At 58.4% G+C, this 23,519-nt stretch overlaps 1 protein-coding gene across 1 annotated transcript; it reads left to right on the top strand.

Annotated features, from left to right (window-relative positions):
* Positions 1 to 362: 362 nt before the first annotated feature.
* Positions 363 to 22,186, top strand: ACACB (acetyl-CoA carboxylase beta). The gene is made up of 52 exons (XM_061374675.1): positions 363 to 754; positions 3,317 to 3,449; positions 3,536 to 3,674; positions 3,915 to 4,024; positions 4,200 to 4,281; positions 4,694 to 4,792; positions 5,087 to 5,196; positions 5,435 to 5,545; positions 5,699 to 5,908; positions 6,028 to 6,198; positions 6,320 to 6,481; positions 6,641 to 6,804; positions 7,197 to 7,347; positions 7,427 to 7,530; positions 8,122 to 8,203; positions 8,693 to 8,838; positions 8,916 to 9,066; positions 9,188 to 9,322; positions 9,762 to 9,908; positions 10,011 to 10,199; positions 10,624 to 10,724; positions 10,808 to 10,896; positions 10,975 to 11,099; positions 11,459 to 11,572; positions 11,649 to 11,762; positions 12,140 to 12,229; positions 12,334 to 12,452; positions 12,648 to 12,785; positions 13,171 to 13,270; positions 13,364 to 13,471; positions 13,614 to 13,670; positions 14,048 to 14,089; positions 14,167 to 14,382; positions 14,471 to 14,626; positions 15,263 to 15,466; positions 15,937 to 16,092; positions 16,463 to 16,585; positions 16,748 to 17,017; positions 17,172 to 17,269; positions 17,431 to 17,551; positions 17,769 to 17,879; positions 18,263 to 18,406; positions 18,490 to 18,610; positions 18,769 to 18,865; positions 19,055 to 19,151; positions 19,366 to 19,501; positions 19,753 to 19,930; positions 20,098 to 20,210; positions 20,604 to 20,758; positions 20,934 to 21,104; positions 21,373 to 21,509; positions 21,622 to 22,186. The coding sequence occupies exons 1-52, from the start codon at positions 363 to 365 to the stop codon at positions 21,746 to 21,748; spliced, it is 7,116 nt and encodes a 2,371-aa protein (XP_061230659.1). The 3' UTR covers positions 21,749 to 22,186.
* Positions 22,187 to 23,519: the final 1,333 nt, after the last annotated feature.

Genomic DNA, 23,519 nt, shown 5'->3' on the forward strand with positions numbered 1-23,519 from the left:
CTTTCCCTATGGAAGGGGTCAGGGTTGAGGGGAGCATTGGGCTGTGGTGGTTCTGGCTTTAATGGCTTATGGAGACTGGGGGGGGGGGGGGTCAGTTGAAGGGTCCCCCCTCTGTATGGAGCCGGGTTGGGGTCAGCGGGGCGGCCTCACTGCCCTCCTTAGGGTGCTGTGGGGAGCTGGGGGCCATTCCACCCCCTTCATGCTGTGTGAAGGCAGAGCAGTGCCAAGCCCCCCCCCCATGGCTCCCTCGTCCAGGGAGTAAAAATAGCTCCGGCGGGGCCTGGGCAGCGCTGCGGGGAGCAATGGCGGCCGGGGGGGGCTCTGCGGGCGCCATGACGGGGGGTCCTCCGCAGTGCAGGTGAATGCTGCTGGCGGCCCTGCTCCTGCTGCTGTGCGCACGCCTCATCTTGACCAGGATGTCCAGCGCTCGTCCCGAGGAGGAGGAGGAGGAGGAGGAGAGGCCGGAGCAGCCCCCGGCGGCTCCCACCAGCGCCAAGCCTCCGGCCGGGCCGAGCCCCCCGGCCCCCAACGCGGTGGGGGGGGGGCAGCAGGAGCACATCGCCGTGTACAACCCCGCGGCACTGCGCCGGCCCGCCATGGCCAAGTTCGTTCTGGGCTCCTTCGAGGACAGCAGCTCCGATGACGAGCTGCGGGCCGCGGCCGTCCGCCTGGGCAGGAGGCACAGCAGCCTGGCCGGGGCCGGGGGCACCGAGCCCGCCGCCATCGCTACCCTCCTGGAGGCGGAGGGCATGAGGTACGGCGCCATGTTGGGGTGGGCAGATGCGTTGTGGGTGCGTGTGTCAGGGCCCCTGTTGCTGACCTGGAGGTGCGTGGTTGGGCTCCGGAGCCCCACACTGATGCTCTTACCCTGCTCCTATTGATGCTGCACGAAGAACCATGACGAGGCTGATGGCAGCATCGCATGATGAGCAGGCACGGCCCAGCGCTTTGTGTGACAGCAGCACCACGTGCATGAGTGTGGCAAGGCTTGGGGCAAAGGCTGCTCCGTTAGAGTGGGGTTTGGGTGTCAAAGAACACACTAGAAAGTGCTTTCGGTGTGCATGGTGCTCCTTCAAGTGCTGCTTCCCCAGCACTGTGGCTGAAGCGCTGAATGACTCCTGCTTTCACACACCTTCCCCTCGTTTCACTGCTTCCCCTTGCCTCTGTGCCGTACCCAGTGCTGGGAGAGGCTGTGGTGCTTCACCGCCTGCGGCACCGGTTGGCACAGGATGGGTGTCCATCAGCGAGCAGGGGTTTTCTTGCATGGCAAGGCAGGATTGGGGTTGGGTGCGGCATGTGGAAGGGCAGCAGTGGGCACTGCTGGGGTTTCCATGCGTTCACCATCCTTCAGGTGCCAGGTTTGTGCATGAGCATTGCTGGGACGTGCCATGGGGTGTATGTACACCTGTGAGCTGAGCCTTTTGCACCTGCGTGTGTGCACTTCTGCATGGCAGTGTTATCCTGCATCCTCAGGGATGAATCCCACAAGGTCCCGGTCCTGCTGCCAGCTTCGCTTTGCTTGTGCTCCAAGGGAGGATGCTAACACATTGTGCATGGGGAAGCACAGCATCCCATGAGGAGTGGGGTACATGGGGTGCTCCTCTGCCGCTCCTGCCCTTACAAGCATTGCAGGTGAATGACTCAAGGCAGAAAGGTAGCTCTTGGGTGCTCTTGTGATGAGCTGATGAAAAGAGGGTGAGGTTTGCTCTGGGGGTGGCTTCCCACACAAGCAGAGCTCCCAGCCATTGCAAGTACTGGAAACAACGCACTGCTGCTCTGCTCGCAGTGAAAAGGTTGGAACTTGATGATCTTAAGGTCCTTTCCAACCCTAACTATTCTATGATTCTATGTGTGCTCCAAAACATGACAGCGTCTACGTGCCTAGCTGAGGTTTTGGGGGGTTCCATCAGAGCGCTGCTGTTGGGGTATCTCTGCTGTGATAAACCCTTCCCTGCTCAATGCAGCGTTCCAGCTACTTGGAAAATCCCCTGGGTGCAGAGACGGGGACGTTTCCCAACATCCCAGAGGTTCCAATGCATTTCCCCTTAAGACCAAGCTGCACAAAGCGCTGCTCGTGTGACCACCTCTCGGTCAGGGGAGCCCTGGCCCTGCTGCCTTTGCTTCTTCCCAGCTCAGCCATGGGCTGGCAACCAACAGCCCCAAACCGGGCTGGGCGAGGAAGGGGGGGGGATGTGGAGCTGTTAATTAAAATAGAAAGCTGTTCCAAACACAGCGGGGCCGAGGGAAGCACATGCCCGGCTGCTGGGGAGGCTGCCAGCCCGGACCCTCCTGCCCCCGCCGTGCCAGGAGGTGGGAGGTGCGAGGGCTGCCTTATAGCGCTGCAGCCCTGCCGAGGGGATGCACCGTGGGCTGCGGGACAAGGGACAGCCCTGGAGGGCATGGGAATGCCCTCAGTGGGAAAACATGGCTGGGGTGAGTGTGGGAAGGAGGTTGGGGGTTATGGAGCTGGGTGGCGTCTGGTCCAGCAGGGAGCTGTGGCTGCGGGCTGTGGGAGAGCACATTCCAGAGGCAGCTGCGGGGAGCTGTGCATTGGGCTCTTCCCAAGGGGTCCTGCTCCCCCTTTGGTGACCTTAACGCAGCTCATAGGGACACCTCCGGCTGCACGCCTTGGAGACCTGCTGCTCGCCCCATGGGGTTTGGAGGCAGCGAACCTGGTTTGCCTTGCGTGGATGTTCCGTGTCATCCCACGTACCTGTTGTGTTTCCTGCTGCTCACCCCACTGGGCTCTCCGGATGTCCTCTGGGGACGTGGGGGACAGATACAGCCCTGCAGTGGGGTTTGGTGTGCATAGGGAGCTGGGGAGCAGGGTTGCAGCAGAGCTTGGCTGCTGTAAAGGGGTGTTTGTGCATGCAGCACCCTGGCAGTGGGAGGGAGGGTCTGTGCTCTGTCCCCGGGCAGTCTCCCTGCTCCGGTGTGTTTCCAGCAGCAGATGGGTGATGTTTTAATTGCAAGACACACTCTGCCCACCCCAGGTTTCTTGCCCTGTATAACTCGGCCAGCACCAGTTTCCCTCTGAGGCGCTGTAGTGGGTGGTAAATGTCCTTGGAGGTGCACAACAGGGAGCTGGTGGTGAGGAAGGCGAATCCCGGTGTTCCCGCATGTGTCAGCAGGGTGAAGGGTTTTATGGGGTTCCTCGGGAGCAGCGGAGGGGCACAGTCTGGTCTCCAGTGCCTGCTGCTGCCCCGCTCTCTGCAGATCCCAGCCCTGGGAAAGCCAGCACCAGCACACACTGTACCCAGTGAGGGTTTCCTCCTGTGGCTGTGGGCTCGCTGACGTCCCTCCTGTCCCACTGCAGGCCTAGCATGTCCGGCTCGCACCTGGCAAAGAAAGGCTGTGAGCACAAGAAGATGGATCTGCAGCGGGACTTCACCGTCGCCTCGCAGGCAGAGTTCGTCACCCGCTTCGGTGGCAGCCGTGTCATTGAGAAGGTCTTTCCCTGCACACCTTTGCCTGGGGCACTGAGCAGCGAGGAGAGGTTTCAGCCTCACACCTCACGTCCTTGTCCCCCCTCCAGGTCCTCATCGCCAACAACGGCATCGCCGCTGTGAAGTGCATGCGCTCCATCCGCCGGTGGGCCTACGAGATGTTCCGGAATGAGCGTGCCATTCGGTTCGTGGTCATGGTCACCCCCGAGGACCTCAAGGCTAATGCAGGTAATGCCTAAAAGCGAGCTCCCTGCCATGCTGCTGAGCTGGGGCAGCTCTTGCATCCCCCTGCACTGCTGCCTGGGATGTGGGGGCCTCCTGTGCAGCTGGATTGAGGAGTGAGTAATTCCTGCACCCTCTCCAGCCTCTGTGGGGTGGAGGATCTGGGGAGCGGGTCCAAGGGGCAGCATGTGAGTGGGGGGATGCTTGAAGGACTGTCTCCAACTATTGCCATGTGCCGCCTTGCAGAGTACATCAAAATGGCAGATCACTACGTGCCTGTCCCCGGGGGCACCAACAACAACAACTATGCCAACGTGGAGCTGATCGTGGACATTTCCAAACGGATCCCAGTCCAGGTAAGAGCAGCTCCTGGGCCTCCCACCTCTTTGCTGAAGGAAGCTATGAGGGCAGAAGGGGCACCTGGAAACAGGGTGATGTTCCTCTGTGTGGAGGAGCTAGGCATGGTGCTGGGGACAATGGGAAGATGCCAGGCAAGAGGTAACAGCTCAACTGCTCCTTGTCTTGTGCCAGGCAGTGTGGGCTGGCTGGGGTCATGCCTCGGAGAACCCCAAGCTGCCAGAGCTGCTGCAGAAAAACGGGATAGCTTTCCTAGGTAAGGTCTCACTGCCTCTCCTGTGCCAAGGGAGCAGTGGGCATTGGGCTGGTGTGTGCACGCATGATCACTCCCTGCTTCATGTGTCTGCCATGGCAATCCCCAGCCCAGTTTCCTGGAGCTGTCCCAGGAATCCCACTGTTTCCTGGGTTTTCCCTGTAATCCTCATGCTGATACAGCATTCACAGAGGGATGTTGGGTGGGAGCAGACCTCATGGGCTTCCCAGCCAGGGGACAGCCTAGAGAAGGGTCAAGCTCCAGCAGTTCTGGGGGTTTCCCCACACCCCCACTCTTTGCAGGAGGGCTGATGGTGCTCGTTAGAGGGGAGCAGCTTTCTGCAGCATCCACTCGATGGGGCCAGGCTCGCTGGTGGGGCTGGCCCAGCTTTCACCCCTTCCCCCCCTGTTTGAAGGTCCGCCCAGCGAAGCCATGTGGGCACTGGGGGATAAAGTCGCTTCCACCATCGTGGCTCAGACGCTCCGGATCCCCACGCTGCCTTGGAGCGGGAGTGGTAAGTGCCTCCCCCTTCCCAGCCCCCCCATCTCTCTCCTCCCGGCCTCTCCTGCTCCCCCAAAGCGAGCACTGGGGCTGGGGTCCCTGGCCTGGCAGAGTAGCTGCAGATATTGGGGACCCCCCTGCAGCCAAGCAGTTTCTGTCTTGGGAAAAGGATTTTTTGGAAGTGGGGTGCATGGAAACAAGGGAAATGGCATGTGCCAGCACATGGTCCCTGGCTGCAGGGCACAGCCAGCATGCCCCCACAGCCATGCCACCCTCGCAGTAACCATAGCCCTGACTGTGCCCGCAGGTCTGCTGGCCCAGCAGTCAGAGGAGGGCCAGAAGCATCAGCAGATGATCAGCATCCCCCTCGAGACCTATGACCAGGCCTGCATAAAGGACGTGGAGGAAGGCGTGGAGGTAAAGCTCGTGGGAAGCTGTTTGCCTCTTATCCACTACTATTCCTCCTTGCAGCCTGCATGCCCTGGCCCTCTTGGCCTCCAAGCACACATGACAGTGATGCAAGGCTGTTTCAGCAGCAGTTTGTCCCTCTGCATGGATGTGACTCAGGGCAATCCTGCTTGGGGGGCTGCATGGGGCAGGGTGGACTGTTGGGATCCAAAACACTTCAGTCACCCCCATACTGGACCTGCCTTAGGTGGCCAAGAGGATCGGCTACCCACTGATGATCAAGGCAGCAGAAGGCGGTGGGGGCAAAGGCATCCGGAAAGTGGAAGCAGTGGAAGAATTTGGCACCTGCTTCCGACAGGTAAGAGATGCCCAGACCACCCATTCCCATGCCCACCCCATGCTGGGGCATGCAGCAGGGTCCTGCTCCCAGCCCGGGCTCACCCAAGACCTGTCTCCATCCTGGGATGAATTTTGGGCAGTGATGTCAGAGCATGACCCTCTCCCAACGCAGGTGCAGGCGGAGGCCCCCGGCTCCCCCATCTTCCTGATGAAGCTGGCACAGCACGCACGGCACCTGGAGGTGCAGGTGCTGGCTGATGAGTACGGCCACGCCATCTCCCTCTTCGGCCGAGACTGCTCCATCCAGCGCCGGCACCAGAAGATCATTGAGGAAGCGCCCGTCAGCATCGCAGCACCCTCCGTCATCGAGGTGATGGAGCAGGTGGGTCTTAGGGCAGCGGAGAGCATCAGGCCCTGCTTGTCCCTGCAAGGACACGGCTGCTTGCTCAGGACAGCCCCATTCTGGTGCAGGGGGCACAGGGTCATTGCCCTCTCCCGCAGTGTGCGGTCAGCCTGGCGCAGCGGGTGGGTTACGTGAGCGCCGGCACCGTCGAGTACCTCTACAGTGAAGATGGGAGCTTCCACTTCCTCGAGCTGAACCCGCGCCTGCAGGTGGAGCATCCTTGCACCGAGATGATTGCGGATGTGAACCTCCCTGCTGCCCAGCTGCAGGTACCTGAGCGCACCCCGCTCACGCCGGGGACTTTAGGTGAAGCAGTCTTGTAATCCAGGGAGGAGTGCCTGGCAGAGGGAAGTCTTGTTCTGACAGCTCAGGCCCTTGTTTCTTGTCCAGATCGCAATGGGCATCCCCTTGCACAGGATAAAGGACATCCGGGTGCTGTATGGGGAGAGCCCCTGGGGCGATACATCCATCACCTTCCGCAGCCCCACCAACACCCCCGTGCCCAGGGGCCACGTCATTGCTGCCCGGATCACCAGTGAGAACCCTGAGGAGGTGAGCCAGGGGATGGGCTCTTGTGCACCGGGTGGGGGGACCCTGCTTCTTGTGGGGTGACCTGGGCATGGATTTCCCCAGCGGGACAATGTTCATGGGCACTAAACCCATGGGACTGGGGATAAATGGCATGGGGGTTTCTGCTCTGTCTTCACCCAGGGTTTCAAGCCCAGCTCGGGGACAGTGCAGGAGCTGAACTTCCGCAGCAGTAAGAACGTCTGGGGATACTTCAGCGTGGCAGCAGCAGGGGGGCTGCATGAATTCGCTGATTCCCAGTTTGGGCACTGCTTCTCATGGGGAGAGAACCGGGAAGAGGCCATCTCGTGAGTGTGCCGGGGCAGGGTGGAGATGGGGTGTCCTTGGGAAGATTCGTGATCAGTGCGTGAGCCAGGACAAGGGGCTTTTATCTGAGAGGCCCAGAACGGTGCCACTGCGCTGAGCTCTGTTTGTGCTGCAGAGCCTCTGTCCAAAACCACAGTTTTCAGGCTATGGTGGTGCTGTGGCCCCAGCACATCAACCTGCTCCTTAAAGACACGTTTTGGTGATCTAAGTATGTGCTTAGTGAGCAGCAGTGTTCAGTCAGTAACTGGGTGACCATGTAATGAGTGTGTCTGGGGTATTTAAGTGTTTCAAGTCCCTGTGGTTCCCTGCTTTCCTCAGCTGAAAGCCAAGCACCACCCCATCAGTCATTAATGGAGGGGTTTGCTCCCTACAGGAACATGGTGGTCGCCCTGAAGGAGCTGTCTATCCGTGGGGATTTCCGGACCACGGTGGAGTATCTGATTAAACTGCTGGAGACGGAGAGCTTCCAGAGCAATGCAATAGACACGGGCTGGCTGGACCATCTCATCGCTGAGAAAGTGCAGGTAGGGGAGAATGGCCCCTGGGGGCTGCCACTTCCCTTCTGGTGGGAGACCCAAGCACTGTTCTCCTTCCTCCTCCCAGGCAGAGAAGCCGGACACGATGCTGGGTGTCGTCTGTGGTGCCCTGAACGTTGCTGATGCTGCCTTCAGGACGTGCATGACCGACTTCCTACACACGTTAGAGAGGTACAGAGCGGGGGCTGTCTGGTGGGGACTTAGCTGTAACATGAGCACAGTGGGCACGGTGAATGCATGTCTAAAGGGTGGCTTGTGCAAGCCTGGAGGCCCAGGAGCTGCTCTCCCTGAGCCATCTTTCCCAGTTCTGCTGCTAAAGCTCTGCATATCTGGAGGCAACGGTCAGGAAATGGGTATCTGCTGTGACTTAGAGCTCCAGCCTCTCTGCTATTGCTTTATCTGGAAAGGGGGGGATGTTTCCCATGGTTGGGAAAACAGCTTTCAAGGGAAAGCAGCTTGGCTGAACACTGCCTGCCTTTTTTTCCCTCTCTTGAATGTCAAGGTTATTCCCCCAGCCCTGGAGGACAGCCGGGGCTCTCCCCCATGCCCTTATCTCAGCGTTGTGCCACTTTCTGGCCTGCCTCCAGCTGCATTTTTGTGAGGTGCTCATGTGGGTCCTGTAAAGCAGATGCTTGTTCCCTGCGGTCACCTTGGCACCCTCCGGCATGGCCCGAGGCCAGCAGTGATGCTGACACCTCGCACACTTGGCTCGGTGCGGGGCAGGCGGCACTTGTGGTGCCTGACCCGTCTCTTGTGTTCCAGGGGGCAGGTCCTGCCAGCAGCCTCCCTGCTGAACATGGTTGACGTGGAGCTCATCTATGAGGGTGTGAAGTACGTTCTCCAGGTGAGGATGGGGCTGTGCTCCCCTCAAAGCAGCCCCAGCACTTTGGGACAGGGATGTGGGCTCCTGTCCTGAAGGAGAAAGATGTAATCAATGTGAGGTTGTCCTTTAAAAATATGCAACGTAAAAAATGAAGTTAATAACCTCATTTTAAATAGATGTTTTCATGAGTTTAGTAAAGGACTGTCTCTTCTTGCTTATAAACCCTATTAGTTGAACTTTAGGTGAAAGAACCCTATTTAAAAGGAAAGCAGCTGGGGAGCCATGAGTTAAACCAGCTCCAGGCTGTGATTTGAAGCAGTTCTTTGGTGCAGCCTGAGGTTGTTGCCGCCTGCCCTGGTGGCACAGCCCCATCCCGTGGCAGCAGGCTGCTCCTGCGCAGCCCCTTGTAGCAAGCATGGGGAGATGCTCCTTACCCTCTGCCATTTCCAGATGCCCTTTGCACGTGTCTTGGGGGCTGCACTGCATGTTCTCCCTCGCCATTGCCTGCAGGTTGCCCGTCAGTCCCTGACGACGTACGTCATCATCATGAACCGCACCTCCATAGAGATCGACGTGCACCGGCTCAATGACGGCGGGCTGCTGCTCTCCTATGATGGCAACAGCTACACCACCTACATGAAGGAGGAGATCGACAGGTACCTCCCCACTGGGCCCCCAGCAGCCTCCATCCCTGACCAGGAGCTGGGGGGTGAGACCTTCCCCTCTCCTTCAGATACCGGCTCACCATCGGCAACAAGACGTGTGACTTCGAGAAGGAGAAGGACCCAACGGTGCTGCGCTCGCCCTCGGCAGGGAAGCTGCTGCAGTACACCGTGGATGACGGTGGCCATGTGGATGAGGGGAACGTGTTTGCAGAGATTGAAGTGAGCTCTGTCCCTGCAGTGCTGGTGGACAGCAAAGATGATATGCTGCCACGATGCTTGAGGAGCTCTGAAGCAGGTGGGTGCTGCTCACCCGGTGACCACGTCACCCATCCTCACCCAGGTGATGAAGATCATCATGACGCTGACCGTGGAGGAGTCCGGGCGGGTGCACTACATCAAGCGGCCGGGTGCTCTGTTGGAGGCGGGCTGTGTCATAGCCCGGCTCGAGCTGGATGATCCCACCAAAGTGAAGCCTGTGAGTCTGCCTGGGGTCAGCTGTGCTGCTGTCCCCTCCAAGTGGACATTCAGTGGCTGGGGCATCAGCAGCGTTGTGTCCCCATGCTGGCACAAAGTGCCACTTGTTGCATCCTCCAGCTGGTTGCACTGGGGCTCAAGTGGCTGCTCTGCATGCAGTGGTGTTGCTCTGCATAAGTATCACATGTGTCCTTACTTAGTGTACAGAAGCTCATACACAGGTTTTAGTGCTCTGTCTACATTTCCAGTTTTTCTGCATTGTTTTCATGAAGGGGAGCAGGCAGAGACATGAAGCTGCATGTTTTGTGCTTCTCTTTTATCTAACCAAAAGCAGACACTGGAGGGGTTGTGCTGGTTTCTCTGGAGCAGCTGCAGCTCTTGGGGGGCTCTGTCCCATGTCAGCAAGGACATTGCCCATCCCACCTCTCTGCTCTCTACAGGCTCAGCCGTTCACGGGGGGGCTCCCACCTCAGCAGACCCTCCCCATCACTGGGGAGAAGCAGCACCACGTTCTCCGCAACGTGCTGGAGAATCTCACCAATGTCATGAACGGGTACTGTCTCCCAGAGCCCTACTTCAGTGCCAAGGTGGGTATGGGGCAGAGGTGGTTGGTGTCCTGCCCCGCTGCCTCCTCTTTGCCGTGATGGCAAGGCGGGTGTGTGGGCATCAGCAGCTTCTGCTCCTCGCAGGTGAAGGAATGGGTGGCCCAGCTGATGAAGACCCTGCGGGACCCATCCCTGCCCCTCTTGGAGCTGCAGGAGATCATGACAAGCATTTCAGGCAGGATCCCGCTGTCCGTGGAGAAGTCGATCCGGAAGGTGATGGCGCAGTACGCCAGCAACATCACCTCCGTGCTCTGCCGCTTTCCCAGCCAGCAGGTGAGAGCCACGGGGCTGCACCCCTGGCATAGCCTTTGCTTCCTTTTTATTGTGAGTTTCTGCCAGATATTGTCCTGCCAAAAGATGTTATAAACCACAGAACCCCAGCCTGGTTTGGGTTGGAAGGGAACTTAACGCTCATCCAGCTCCAACCCCTGCCGTGGGCAGGGACCCCTTCCACTGGAGCAGCTTGCTCCAAGCCCCTGTGTCCAACCTGGCCTTGAGCACTGCCAGGGATGGGGCAGCCACAGCTTCTCTGGGCACCCTGTGCCAGCGCCTCAGCACCCTCACAGGGAAGAGCTTCTGCCTAAGAGCTCAGCTCAGTCTTCCCTCTGGCAGGTTAAAGCCATGCCTCTTGTCCTGTCACTACATCCATTGTCAAAAGTCCCCTGAGCTGTACTCACCCTGTGCCCTCTCCCTGCAGATCGCCAGTGTTCTGGACACCCATGCGGCCACACTGCAGAGGAAGGCTGAACGGGAGGTCTTCTTCATGAACACACAGAGCTTGGTGCAGCTGGTGCAGAGGTGAGTCCCGTCCTGTCTGTGACCCCCCTGGTGTCCCCAGCACTGCCACCACCTCGCAGCACACTGGGCTCTCTGCTCCCCAGGTACCGCAGTGGCATCCCGGGCTACATGAAGGCAGTGGTGCTGGACCTGCTAAGACGCTACCTGCAAGTGGAGACACAGTTCCAGCATGGTGAGGGGCTGAGGGGGGTCTGGGGGGGGGGGGTGTCTCTGGGGGTCTGCAGGGCTCACAGTGTGCTCTGTCCCACAGCTCACTATGACAAGTGTGTCATCAGCCTGCGGGAGCAGTGCAAACCTGACATGACCCCGGTGCTGGAGAGCATCTTCTCTCATGCCCAGGTGGCAAAGAAGAACCTGCTGGTGACCATGTTAATTGTGAGTACAGCCCCTGCCCAAAGGCACCAGAGGGAAAGGCTGGTGGTGGGGAAAAGGCTGTGAGCCAAGTCAAGCCTCTGTATCACTGCAGATGGGACATGGCTCTCACAGCCTTGGGCTTTCCCCTTGAAAGTGTATGGACACCTGGAAAGCTGCTTTCCTGCTCCTCTGTTTAATGCCCAGGGTATAGGGATTGCATTCGTGTCTGCCTTGTTAGTGTTGGACTTTATCTCCCCACTTGGGTCAAAGAGCAGCACTGGTCCATTTTAGCTCCTTAGATCTTGTCCCCAAGGTGCTGGGGAGGAAGCCATCCTGCAGTGAGGGGCCTGAGCCAAGCCATGGTGCTGTGTGCATTGCAGGACCAGCTCTGTGGCCGTGACCCCACGCTGACAGATGAGCTGACGGCCATCCTCAACGAGCTGACGCAGCTCAGCAAGACCGAGCACTCCAAAGTGGCCCTGAGAGCCCGGCAGGTCAGTGAGCACCTTGTCCTCCTGTCCCCATCCCTGTCCCCATGCCCTGTGCTCGCAGCAACCTCTCCCCTTGCAGGTGCTCATTGCCTCTCACCTGCCTTCCTACGAGCTGCGGCACAACCAGGTGGAATCCATCTTCCTCTCCTCGATCGACATGTACAGACACGAGTTCTCCCCTGAAAACCTGAAGGTTGGGAATTGTGCTTTTTTTTCCCCCACAGTTGGAATTTAGGTGGCTTTATGAGGCTGCAAGGCATTTAGCCTTAGAAATAGCCCCAAAAGCAATCAAAGCCTTGCTGCAGTGTCGGTGCCTGTGTGGAGGAGAGGAGAGGGTGCAATCCATTGCTACCAGACCCCATCCCCTGCTCTTCTCCCTGGTTGGTGGGGGACCGATGTGTGGATGTATGTCTGTGTCTGGCAGTGTCCCCATGATGGACTGGGTGTCCCATGGCCAGTCCTGCACAGCCCCATATTGAGGGACCCCTCTGGAGCATGTCTCTGCCATCCTGCGATGGAGCTAGGGGCTCCCATTTCATCCTTGCCTGAAATCTTCCTTTCTTCCCCCAGAAACTGATCCTCTCGGAAACCACCATCTTCGATGTCCTTCCCATCTTCTTCTACCACACCAACCAGGCGGTGCGCATGGCAGCACTGGAGGTGAGGGCTGGGAGGGGGCACAGAGGTATGGAAGCTCTGGGGGGGACATGGATGTGTGTGCTGGGAGCAGGGGCACACTGGTAGCTCCCGCTGTCCCCCTCCAGGTCTATGTGCGACGCGGGTACCTCGCCTATGAGCTGAACAGCCTGCAGCACCGGCAGCTCTCGGATGGCAGCTGCCTGGTGGAGTTCCAGTTCATGCTGCCCTCCTCCCACCCAAACATGTATGGGCCTTTGGATCAGCTCCTCCATGCAAAGCATGGGGACCCTCCGAGGGAACTGCTGCACCCTCCCTTTACCAGTAGAGCAGGATGAGCCCTCTGTGGGTCAGGGTCCTCTATGGAACCTGTGTGGTCCCTTTTGGACCAAGGAGCGGTGCCTCCACCCGTGGCTGATGGCTGCCTTGTTCCCCCATGCAGGATGTCTGTCCCCATCAGCATATCCAACCCTGACCTGGCCCGGCACAGCACTGAGCTCTTCATGGACAGTGGCTTCTCTCCCCTGAGCCAGCGGTTGGGAGCTATGGTGGCCTTTGACAGATTTGAGGACTTCACCAGGTGCGGTGCAGGGTCATGCCTTGCTGGTCAGACACGTGTCTTTTGGGTGCTGATGCAGTCATTGGGGAGCACAAGGGGGTGGAAGAGCCAAAGCTGGCAGCAGCTCCTGTTCCTCCTGCAGCCAGAGGTCGGGGCTGGGTACTTCCAGTACAACAGGCACCATGGTGGGGACATGACGTGTCTTTTGAGGACACATGGAGCCTGAGGAAAGCTGCCTGGCACACATTAAGCATGTCTCCACATGAACACAGCACCACTCAGCTGTGTTTCATGAGCTGTGGCTTTGTCATGGGCTGGTGATCCTGGCTTGTTCCTAGTGCTGTTCCCTCAGGCAGGAGTGGGTATGACACGCTGACTTGATACCCAATCCCTGCCATTTGGGCAGGAACTTCGATGAAGTGATGTCCTGTTTTGCCAACCCACCTTCAGAGAATGCGTTCTTCAACGAGCCTCGAGCCACCATCTACGAGGAGGAGGAGGCCAAGGTGGGCACGATGCTGTTTCTGATCCCTCTCAGGTGGTGCTGGGATGGCACTGCTGCTGGTTGCGGTTGACCAGGGGGTTGGTTTTGTTCCCAGAACATCCATGAGGAACCAATCCATATCCTCAACGTCGCGCTCCGCTGGGCCGACCATGCAGAAGATGAGAAGCTGGTGCCCATCTTCAGGGCCTTTGCCCAGTCCAAGGTCTGTCACTGGGGCTGGACCCCATTTTTACAGACCCTGCAAAACCCTGCACCCCACGGCAGCCACTTGGGTTTTGTTTGCTCCCTCAGTGGAGATGTTTCTAAGCTCTTTGTGACTGGTGGAATCTGCTGTTTCCATGTAGAAAAAGTTCCTCATTGACTGTGGTCTCCGGAGAATCACGTTTCTCATTGCCCAGCAGGTGAGTGCAGACTGAGCTGCAGGCAGGCAGAGTGGCTTTAGACAAACTGGGCTTCTGCCTGCCTGAAGTGCCTCAGGACATCTATGAGTAACTTGCTGCCTGAGTGATGGATGTACCTCCTGAGCACCAGGAGCTGGCAGTTCATTAATGAGTGATTTATCTCCTGTATTATCCTTTATGCTAGTAATGTGCAGCTCCTGGGTGGCCGCTCCACAGCTTTAAGGTGCCTTTAAAAGGCTTGGATTACTCCGGTTCTTTTCCCTCTGGTACAGGAGGAAGCCTGCAAAGCCTTTTCTCTTTGATGAATCCACTGTAAATCAGAAAAACCCTCTGTGTGCCAGAAGTATTGACGGTGTTCTCTCTCCCCTTTGCTCTAGAGAGAATTCCCCAAGTTCTTCACGTTCAGAGCCAGGGATGAGGTAGGAGCTGTGGTTGGAGCAGAACCCCCCCGGTGATGGTGACCAGCCCCTCACTCACCCCCTCTGTGCTGCCCTAGTTTGCAGAGGACCGCATCTACCGGCACCTGGAGCCAGCACTGGCCTTCCAGCTGGAGCTGAGCCGCATGCGCAACTTCGACCTGACGGCCATCCCCTGCGCCAACCACAAGATGCATCTGTACCTGGGGGCTGCCAGGGTGCAGGCAGGCACCGAGGCCACCGACTACCGCTTCTTCATCCGCGCCATCGTGCGCCACTCGGACTTCATCACCAAGGCAAGGCCACGCTGAGCCCCCCCACTGCGGGCAGAGGTGGGGTGCAAGGGGTGCTCCGGCCACCTCTGAGCCACCCGGTGCACTGCAGGAGGCTTCCTTCGAGTACCTGCAGAACGAGGGCGAGCGGCTGCTCCTGGAGGCGATGGATGAGCTGGAGGTGGCCTTCAGCAACACCGTTGTTCGCACTGATTGCAACCACATCTTCCTCAACTTCGTCCCCACGGTCATCATGGACCCCTCCAAGGTGGGTTTCTTGGTGTTTTGCTTCCTGCTTGTCAGTGTGTTGCTGATGAGTGTGATGGAGACTGTCATCCTCAGGCTTGGTACCATTGCACAGACATGCAGCCATGCCCCACACTGGCTGTCAGTCCTTGATCCCATCCAGTCAGTGCCCATCAGATCCTAGATGAGAGATAGATTTGGCAACCCCAAAGGCTCCTGCAGCTGAATTTCAGTGTCAGACCTTTGCTGTGGGCTGTTTGCTGCAGAGGGGCTGAGATTTCACACTTCACAATGAACAGGGATTTTTGTAGAGGCTTGAACAAGCAGATGGTTTGCTGGAGAGCACGAGGGTGAGCAGCAGACTCTTCCCGCAGGGAGTGTATGGTCTGAAGGAGTTGGGGCTGTGTCCATTCAGGAGGATCTGGGACACCATTTTTCCATTTCCCCAGTGGAGAGGCTGGATGGCAGCACCAGACCACAGGGATAGGGGAAAGGGGCTTTCCCAAAGCAAATCCAAAATGACTTTGTAGGTGGATATGCAACGGGGCTGCCTTGGCATTGAGCACTCTAGGACAGTGTTGTCGCTGGGGCCTTTGACCCACCTGTGTGCCATTCCCACCTGTGTGCCATCCCCACCTGTGTGCCATCCCATGCCCAGATCGAGGAGTCGGTGCGGTCCGTGGTGATGCGCTATGGCAGCCGCCTCTGGAAGCTACGGGTGCTGCAGGCCGAGGTGAAAATCAACATCCGCCTGACTCCCACTGCCAAGGCCATCCCCATCCGCCTCTTCCTGACCAATGAGTCCGGCTACTACCTGGACATCAGCCTCTACAAGGAAGTGAAGGACCCCACCACTGGCAGTGTGAGTGACCACAGGTGCCAGCAGCCCAACCACGACTGCTTTGAGCAGCTGTTGGCGCAGAGAAGCTTTGGGGTGGTTGCTGCAATGCACCTGCAATGCTGGTGTATCCCAGAGCCCCTGGGACCATGCAGTGGCATTCCCGGTGCTGACCTGGTTTCCCTGCCCTTTGTGCTGCATTCATTTGCTCCAAAATGGTGCTGAGCTCCATCCATTCGGACTCCTTGGGGTATTGCTGGTGTGTAGTTGGGCAGTTTTTGGTCTGGGAGGACAGCGTTAGGGTGTTACTGGTGCTTGCAGCACACTCTGTGCCCTTAATAGCAGAGGGCGAGGGTGAAAATCATGTTACTTGGTCAAGTAGAGCCACAGGCATGAGCATCTTGGCCAGGCAAAGCTCAGCACACCTTAGTGTTGCAGAGGGGCCTGGCCTGCATGCCAAGGGCTGGTGGCCAACGCTCTGCCCTTCTCTGCAGATCATGTTTCAGTCGTACGGGGACAAGCAAGGGCAGCAGCACGGGATGCTCATCAACACTGCCTACGTCACCAAGGACCTGCTCCAGGCCAAGCGGTTCCAGGCGCAGTCCTTGGGCACCACCTATGTGTATGACTTCCCAGAGATGCTCAGGCAGGTCAGTGTGGCTGGGAGAGGGGCTCCAAAGCATTGTATTTGCTGTTCATTCCCACCCTGCCCGGATATTCCCGTCTGCGGGGAAGAATCCCCTCCCCTGAGCTGGTAGATGACAAAAAGAAGAGCCCGAGCCTCAGCACTTTTGGTTCTATGAAGCTTTTCTAAACCAATTCCTAGCTCTTGGAAGCTTAACATCTTGAAGGATGTTAACCAGAAAGCCCCACATAAGGAGCTCTGCAGCAGGGTGGAGGCTCTTAACACAGGGTTTTGCCCCCAGCCTGCTGCAGGAGTGTGTGTCTGTGCTCAGTGATAGCCTCAGGGCTGCCCCAGCCCTCTGCTTTCAGCTCATCCTGTGTGCTGTGTCTCAGCAGGCTCTCTTCAAGCTGTGGGGCTCCTCACAGCCGTACCGCAAGGACATCCTGACCTATACCGAGCTGGTGCTGGACTCGCAGGGGCAGCTTGTGCAGATGAACAGGGCTCCTGGAGGGAATCAGGTAGGGAGGGGTGATTGAGGAAAGCGGCGGTGGTGAGCTGTGCTGCAGGAGGTGGGAAAGGCTGGTGTTTGAAGCCTGGGAGATGCTCCTCAAGCATTGTCTCTGTTTAGTAGATCCCTGTTCTCCGGAGGAGCCCTGTGACCTTGTGCTCTTTTGGGACAGGTTGGGATGGTGGCTTTCAAAATGAAGCTGAAGACCCCCGAGTATCCGAAGGGCCGGGACATTGTGCTCATCTGCAACGACATCACACACAGGATCGGCTCCTTCGGGCCCGAGGAGGACCTGCTCTTCCTGCGGGCCTCGGAGCTGGCGCGGGCCGAGGGCATCCCCCGCATCTACATCGCTGCCAACAGCGGCGCCCGCATTGGCTTCGCTGATGAGATCAAGCACATGTTCCAGGTGGCCTGGGTGGACCCTGAGGACCCCTACAAGGTGTGTGAGCACCTCCCCTGCTGCCACCACAGAGAGCAGGGGGCTTCTCTGGTCATTCCCTGCTCACATCTGAACTGGGACAGAAAACTGGGATCGATGAGCGTCTCAATTGTGAAGCCCTCCATGCACAACTCATCCTCCTCTTCGTTTTCAGGGGTTCAAGTACCTGTACCTGACCCCCCAGGACTACACGAGGGTCAGCACCATGAACTCAGTGCACTGTGAGCATGTGGAGGAAGGGGGCGAGTCCAGGTGAGCCCTCATCCCATAGGGCATCCCAACCATGCCCTAAACCCCTGCCAGGATGCAGCTCCCACATCCTGACTCAGCATCCTGCCAGGCACATCATGGAAGCGAGCGCTTCCCTTCTTTCCTCTGTCCTACCTACACCACTGTGGCTGTTTTCCCCATAGGTATGTCCTCGTGGACATCATTGGGAAGGAAAATGGATTTGGGGTGGAAAACCTGAGAGCTGCTGGTACCATTGCTGGGGAGTCTTCTCGTGCTTACGATGAAATAGTGACCATCAGCATGGTACGGCCACGGCCCCCTGCCCGTCTCCACTCCTCCCCTATCTCCTACTTGTTTCTAAGGTCACCCTGAGGGGAATAATAGGATGCAACAAGTGACCTGGCACAACCTGACTGCGCAGACCCCTGCAGAGCATCATTCTCCCGGTGCTCCCAGGCTGTGCTGCATCCCTTTCTCCATGTGAGACAGGAGCCTCCCATGTCCTTGTGTGTGTACCCAGGTGTCCTGTCGTGCCATCGGGATCGGTGCGTACCTGGTGAGGCTGGGCCAGCGCGTCATTCAAGTGGAGAACTCCCACATCATCCTCACTGGTGTCACTGCTCTCAATAAGGTACCGTGCTCTGGCCACGTGTCATCCCCTGGCACTGTCCCTCGAGACACTGCATTCATGGGCTCCTTCCCTGTCCCACGGGTCCCTGCATGTCACCTCATAGGACCTGCCGGGAGGAGCTGCCACAGGCTCTGGCCCCAGGGGCAGGACCCACCTCTGGGCAGAATGACACTGGTTTGAGCTGATTTCAAACCTGCTTGGCTAAACCAATGCACTTATCCAAAGCAGGATCCATTTGCTTTAGGATCAGCCTGGTACACAGAGGTGGAAATTCAGCCTCAACCCAGAGGGAATGTGCCTGTGCAGGTGTTTGGCTTACAGCAAGGAGGGGGCAGCTCCTGTGTGAGCAGCGACTGATCTGTGTCTGTGCTAATCCTGACTAGGTGCTGGGCCGTGAAGTTTACACCTCCAACAACCAGCTGGGAGGGGTGCAGATCATGCACAACAACGGCGTTTCCCACGTCACCGTCCCGGATGACTTTGAGGGGGTCTATACCATCCTGCAGTGGCTCTCGTACATGCCCAAGGTAGGAGGGTGCCGCAGGATGGTGCCGTGGGGTGTCACCCCATAGCTGGCTGCTGACCTGCCCTCTGGGGCTCTCCCTTGCAGGACAACCGGAGCCCAGTGCCCATCATTGCCATAACTGACCCTGTTGAAAGAGAAATCGACTTTATCCCTTCCAAAGTCCCTTATGATCCCAGGTGGATGCTGGCAGGGAGACCCCATCCAAGTAAGCGAGAGCAAGCCGAGACCTCTGCAGCAGTGCTCCCAAACCTACCTTTGTGGGTGCCAACCACAGCTCCTGGTAGAGGAGGTGCTTTTTGTGGTGCACAAGGAGCCCTTCAGTGCTCACCCTTGTGCCACTCCACCTTTTCCTGTGCTCTGCAGCAGTCAAGGGGACCTGGCAGAGTGGCTTCTTCGACCAGGGCAGCTTCATGGAGATCATGAGGCCGTGGGCTCAAACAGTTGTGGTTGGCAGAGCAAGGTACTGGTGGGAGCAGGGGCAGGGAGCCTGCGCGTGTGGCTGTGCTCTTATGCGCTGGCTGTGGCATTGCTTTTGGGATGATGGAGTGGGAACACCTCTTTGGTGGGGCTGGGGTGCAGCATGGAGGGGAACTGGGGTGCAGCACGGAGGGGAACTGGCCTCTGCTGAGAGCACCCTGCCCTGCTGCAGGCTGGGAGGCCTCCCTGTGGGTGTCATCGCTGTTGAGACCCGCACCGTGGAGGTGACCATACCTGCGGACCCGGCCAACCTGGACTCGGAGGCAAAGGTGTGTGGGGAGACCTCAGTGTGTCTGAATGGCAGCCGGGAGGGGGCTGGAGCTTACTGTGCTCCTTTGGCTGCTCCTTAAACACAGGTGGAATGAAGGCTGCTAGCCCAGTTTGTTGTCTTCCAGCTCTCACACCATGTGTTGCTGACCCCCCAGTGCCGCACGCTGGGGAGCACTGGTGCCAGTCTCAGTGCTGCTGCTCTGTCTCTTCCAGATAGTCCAGCAGGCTGGGCAGGTCTGGTTCCCAGACTCTGCTTTTAAAACAGCCCAGGCTATTCGGGACTTCAACCGGGAGCATCTCCCGCTCATGATCTTTGCCAACTGGAGAGGCTTCTCCAGCGGCATGAAAGGTACCTGAGCTTGGGGTGCCCACATCCCTGTCCTGTGGCCACTCCTGCACCCCATGGGGTCTTGGGATGACCCAGCCCACCAGTGCCATGCCTACACCACAATAGGATGTGGGTTTGAGCTGGGGGTGCAATGAGACATTGACAGGACCCAGGGCTGGTTTTGGGGTGCTGCTTTGGTCTCTTCAATGGAGAAGGTGGCTTTGGGAACCCATGGCCATCAGAGCACCCAGCTGAATGCCTTTGGCTTTCAGATATGTACGACCAAATGCTGAAGTTCGGTGCCTTTATTGTCGATAGCCTGCGGGACTTCAAGCAGCCCATCCTGGTCTACATCCCACCGCATGCAGAGCTGCGGGGGGGCTCCTGGGTGGTCATCGACTCCACCATCAACCCCCTGTACGTGGAGCTCTATGCGGACAAGGAGAGCAGGTCAGCATCCAGAACACAGCTGCATCCTCTGCAGTCTGGGTGTGGGGAAGTGAGAGCTGATGCACAGGGACTGCAGAGTCATGATCCTGCTGATTGCTGCCTGCACCTCTTGTCCCAGGGTTTATTCTCCCCTGCAGTCCCTGATCTTTAGCACATTTTCCTTCCAGGGCAGGCATTTTGGAGCCTGGAGGAACAGTGGAGATTAAGTTTAGGAAGAAAGATTTGGTGAAGACCATGAGGAGGATCGACACAGTCTATGCCAAGCTGGCTGAGCAGCTGGGTAAGGGAAGGGTGCTTCAGTTTGCAGGCACTGGTAACAGGAAGATAAAACACGAGGCCCAAACACCATCTGGAAAGCCTTTAGTGTTCCTCTGTGAAAATTCCTTATGGCTTTTCTGATGGTGGAGCCTGCCAAGAGGATGTGGTGGTGCTTTAGAGCACCTGTATGTGGTGCTGGACTTCCCTCCCATGCTTTGAGATGAAGAATGGCAATGGCCATGCTGTCAGTGCCTAATGAGGTGAACACAGTCACTGCAGAGCAGGGGTGTAGGTGTTCCAAAGCAAAGGGATGTGATGCTGGGGGGGTGGCTGATGTGGGAGCGCAGCCCCAGGGCGCGCTGTGGGTCCTGTCACAGGGATGGAGGGGGTTTGCTCAGCACAGCACCTCCTGCAGGGACCCCCGAGCTGTCCGAGGCGCAGCGCAAGGAGCTGGAGCAGCAGCTCAAGGCCCGGGAGGAGCTCCTGCTGCCCATGTACTACCAGGTGGCCCTGCACTTCGCTGACCTGCACGACACCCCGGGCCGCATGCAGGAGAAAGGCGTCATCACGGTGAGCCCGGGCACCACGGGATGGGGCTGGGGACAGCAAGGGTTGCTGTGGTGGCAATGAAGTCCCTTCCTAGGGGTCTGGGCTTCAGTGTTCCTGCCCTGAGCTGTGAGGGAGCCCAGCAGCTCCTCTCCTTCCTGCAAAGACAAAGCCAGGCTCTGCCCGCTTGTTCCTTCAGGACATCCTGGAGTGGAAGAGCGCCCGCTCCTTCCTCTACTGGCGCCTGCGCCGGCTGCTGCTGGAGGAGGTGGTGAAGGCCGAGGTGCTGAAGGCAAACAGTGAGCTGAGCCACATCCACATCCAGTCCATGCTGCGGCGCTGGTTCATGGAGACGGAAGGAGCTGAGAAGGTACCCCCAGCGCCAGCCTCCTGGGGCATCCCTGGGGCTGCCACCTTCTTCCCTGTCGCTCAGGCACTGTCCTGGGATGGGAATTGCTGCGTTCCACCCTGTGCCAGGGTGGGTGTTTACATGCCAGGCAGCGGGGATCGTGCTGTGCTGCATGTGCAGGCCTGAGAAGCAAAACCCCCTTGCCTGGTTTTGTGATGGGGCATCCCAGCAGAAAGGGGATGGGGCTCAGGCTGTGCAGGCAGCAGGACCACGGTGCTGCTCTCCCCAGGGCTACCTCTGGGACAACAACCAGGTGGTGGTGGAGTGGCTGGAGAAGCACATGCAAGAGGATGAAAGCTCGCAGTCAGCCATCCGGGAGAACATCAAGTACCTGAAGCGGGACTACGTGCTCAAGCGCATCCGGAGGTGAGCGGCCGCGGGAGCTGGGATGGGGCGGTGATGCCCCCTCACTGGGGACACCGTGTGGTGGAGATGAAGCAGTTCTGACTTCAGCCTCCCTCTCCCGTGTGCCTTGCAGCTTGGTCCAAACCAACCCCGAGGTGACCATGGACTGCATCATCCAGGTAGCTCAGCACCTCAGCCCTGCACAGAAGGCGCAGGCTGTCCATCTCCTGTCAGCGGTGGATAATAACAGCCCCTCCTGAGCCGGTGGCCAGCGCTGTGCTGGGCAACTGCCATGGGGCAGCAGGGACACTGTGACACGTGGCTGCCCAGAGGCCAGACCTCACCTCCTCACCCGGTTCCTCAGCCCTGAACTGAAGCTTTGGGCTCCTGTGCCTAAACAGAGGATGGCAGTGTTTGTATTTAAGCCCTGAAGCTGGTCTTGCTGTCCATCCAAGTCCACTCTGGTGCTGGGGTGTTCGTCAGAGGGGCAGCTTGGCAGAAGCTAAACTCATCCTGAGCCAGGCCTGGAGTCTGGACCTGGTGCAGAAGTTGCTTTTAAAGCTAAAGTCTTTTACAGTGTTTTAGTTGCAAGCTCTGGTCTTGGTCTTTAAAGCAAGCACCGGTGTCAGACACACCTCAGGAGACTGGATGGAGCTGGAAGGACAAACTGCATGGCCCAGGCACCACAGGGAAGTGGGATGAAGAGGAGGAGGAGGAGGTCTCCATTGAGCAGGCACTGGCACAAGGGAATGTAACGCCTGCTTAAGCAGCACTCTCAAAGTGCTCTTTTCTGATAAACTTGAGGACTGTGAGGAGCAGCTTGTCCCATCCTGCCCTTTTCTGTGGAGCCATCAGTGGATGGGACTGAATGGGACATCAGTGAGCTGTGCAGCAGAAACAGCAATGGATCCACCACGGTTTGACTGACCTAGCTGTTCCTCTCGCCTGTCTCGTGTCCTTTCTGCCTCCTGCTGCAGCTCCTTGGGGTGTTTTCAGCTCCTGCAGGGGATGCAGAGGAGGGAGGACACAGCCCCGGGTACTCCTGCCCCAGTGACCCGGGTCCTTTGCTGAAGCACAGTACCTGGGGTGAGCTCTGTCTGCCTGGACCTGTACCTTGCACCTGAAGTGGCCTTTGAGCTCGGCTCGTGGAGGGGAGACCTGCAATGTGCTTTGCAGGGCCTCCGTGTCACTTCACCAGCACAGGGGTGGTTTTGCCCTGCAGGGTGGTGATGGGAGGTGGGCAGCCTGGTTCCAGTGCAGTTCTGGCCATGCCTGTGGGGGGGGTTTCCCTGTCCTACGGCTGGAGGGGAGGAAAGGGCTTTGTGTTTTGGAAGGTGTTGCTGCACTTTGCTGGGAAGGGGGTGTGGTGGTGGCTGTATGGAGCCAGGCACAGGCAATAAAGGGAGCCCAGCTCTCGGGCAGCTCTGCTGACCTCCTCCTGCTGTCGTTGTCTAAACGGGGTGGATCTGAGCAGGGGTCGGTGCCTCTGTCACTGTGCAGCCCCCTCCCTGCAGCACTGACACTGCTGTGGTGCAGAAGCAGCCCTGAGCATCCCCCTTGTGTGCGCTTCCCCCTGCTCCAGAGCTCTTCCATGCACTGAGCTGGGTTTTCAGGAGCAGGCTGGCAGGAAGAGCTCATATCCCACATACCTGTTGTCCTGGGTTTAGCAGTAGCAGTCATTTTATCTCTTTCTCTTCCTCTCCTGTGGGGTTTGGCTTGGGAATGGGGGGGGGGAGGCAATGAAGCCTGGGGCAAGCTGCTCTTCCAAAGGGGAGCTCTCCCCTCCTTTTGCAGATGGGCACTATGACCCCTCTGGGAGTGGATGAGATGCTTTGCTCTCAGTGGGGGCACATGAACACCCTGCTCTTAGACTGAGGAGAAGCACCCGCTCCTCATCCCTACCTGACATGGAAGTTGGATTTCCAATAGCAGGTGCCTTGGAATGGCTGCTAACGGGGAGCTGCAGTGGGGCAGCGCCTCGCCTGCCCCCCGGCATGGTGCCAACACCCACAGCCCCGGGCTGAGTGCTAG

The sequence above is a fragment of the Neopsephotus bourkii genome, unplaced genomic scaffold, assembly GCF_033783945.1.
Source record: "Neopsephotus bourkii isolate Nb327-2 ecotype Australia unplaced genomic scaffold, CSIRO-AGI_Nbou_v1 NB_1652, whole genome shotgun sequence".
In the NCBI taxonomy this organism is placed as follows: Eukaryota; Metazoa; Chordata; class Aves; order Psittaciformes; family Psittacidae; genus Neopsephotus; species Neopsephotus bourkii.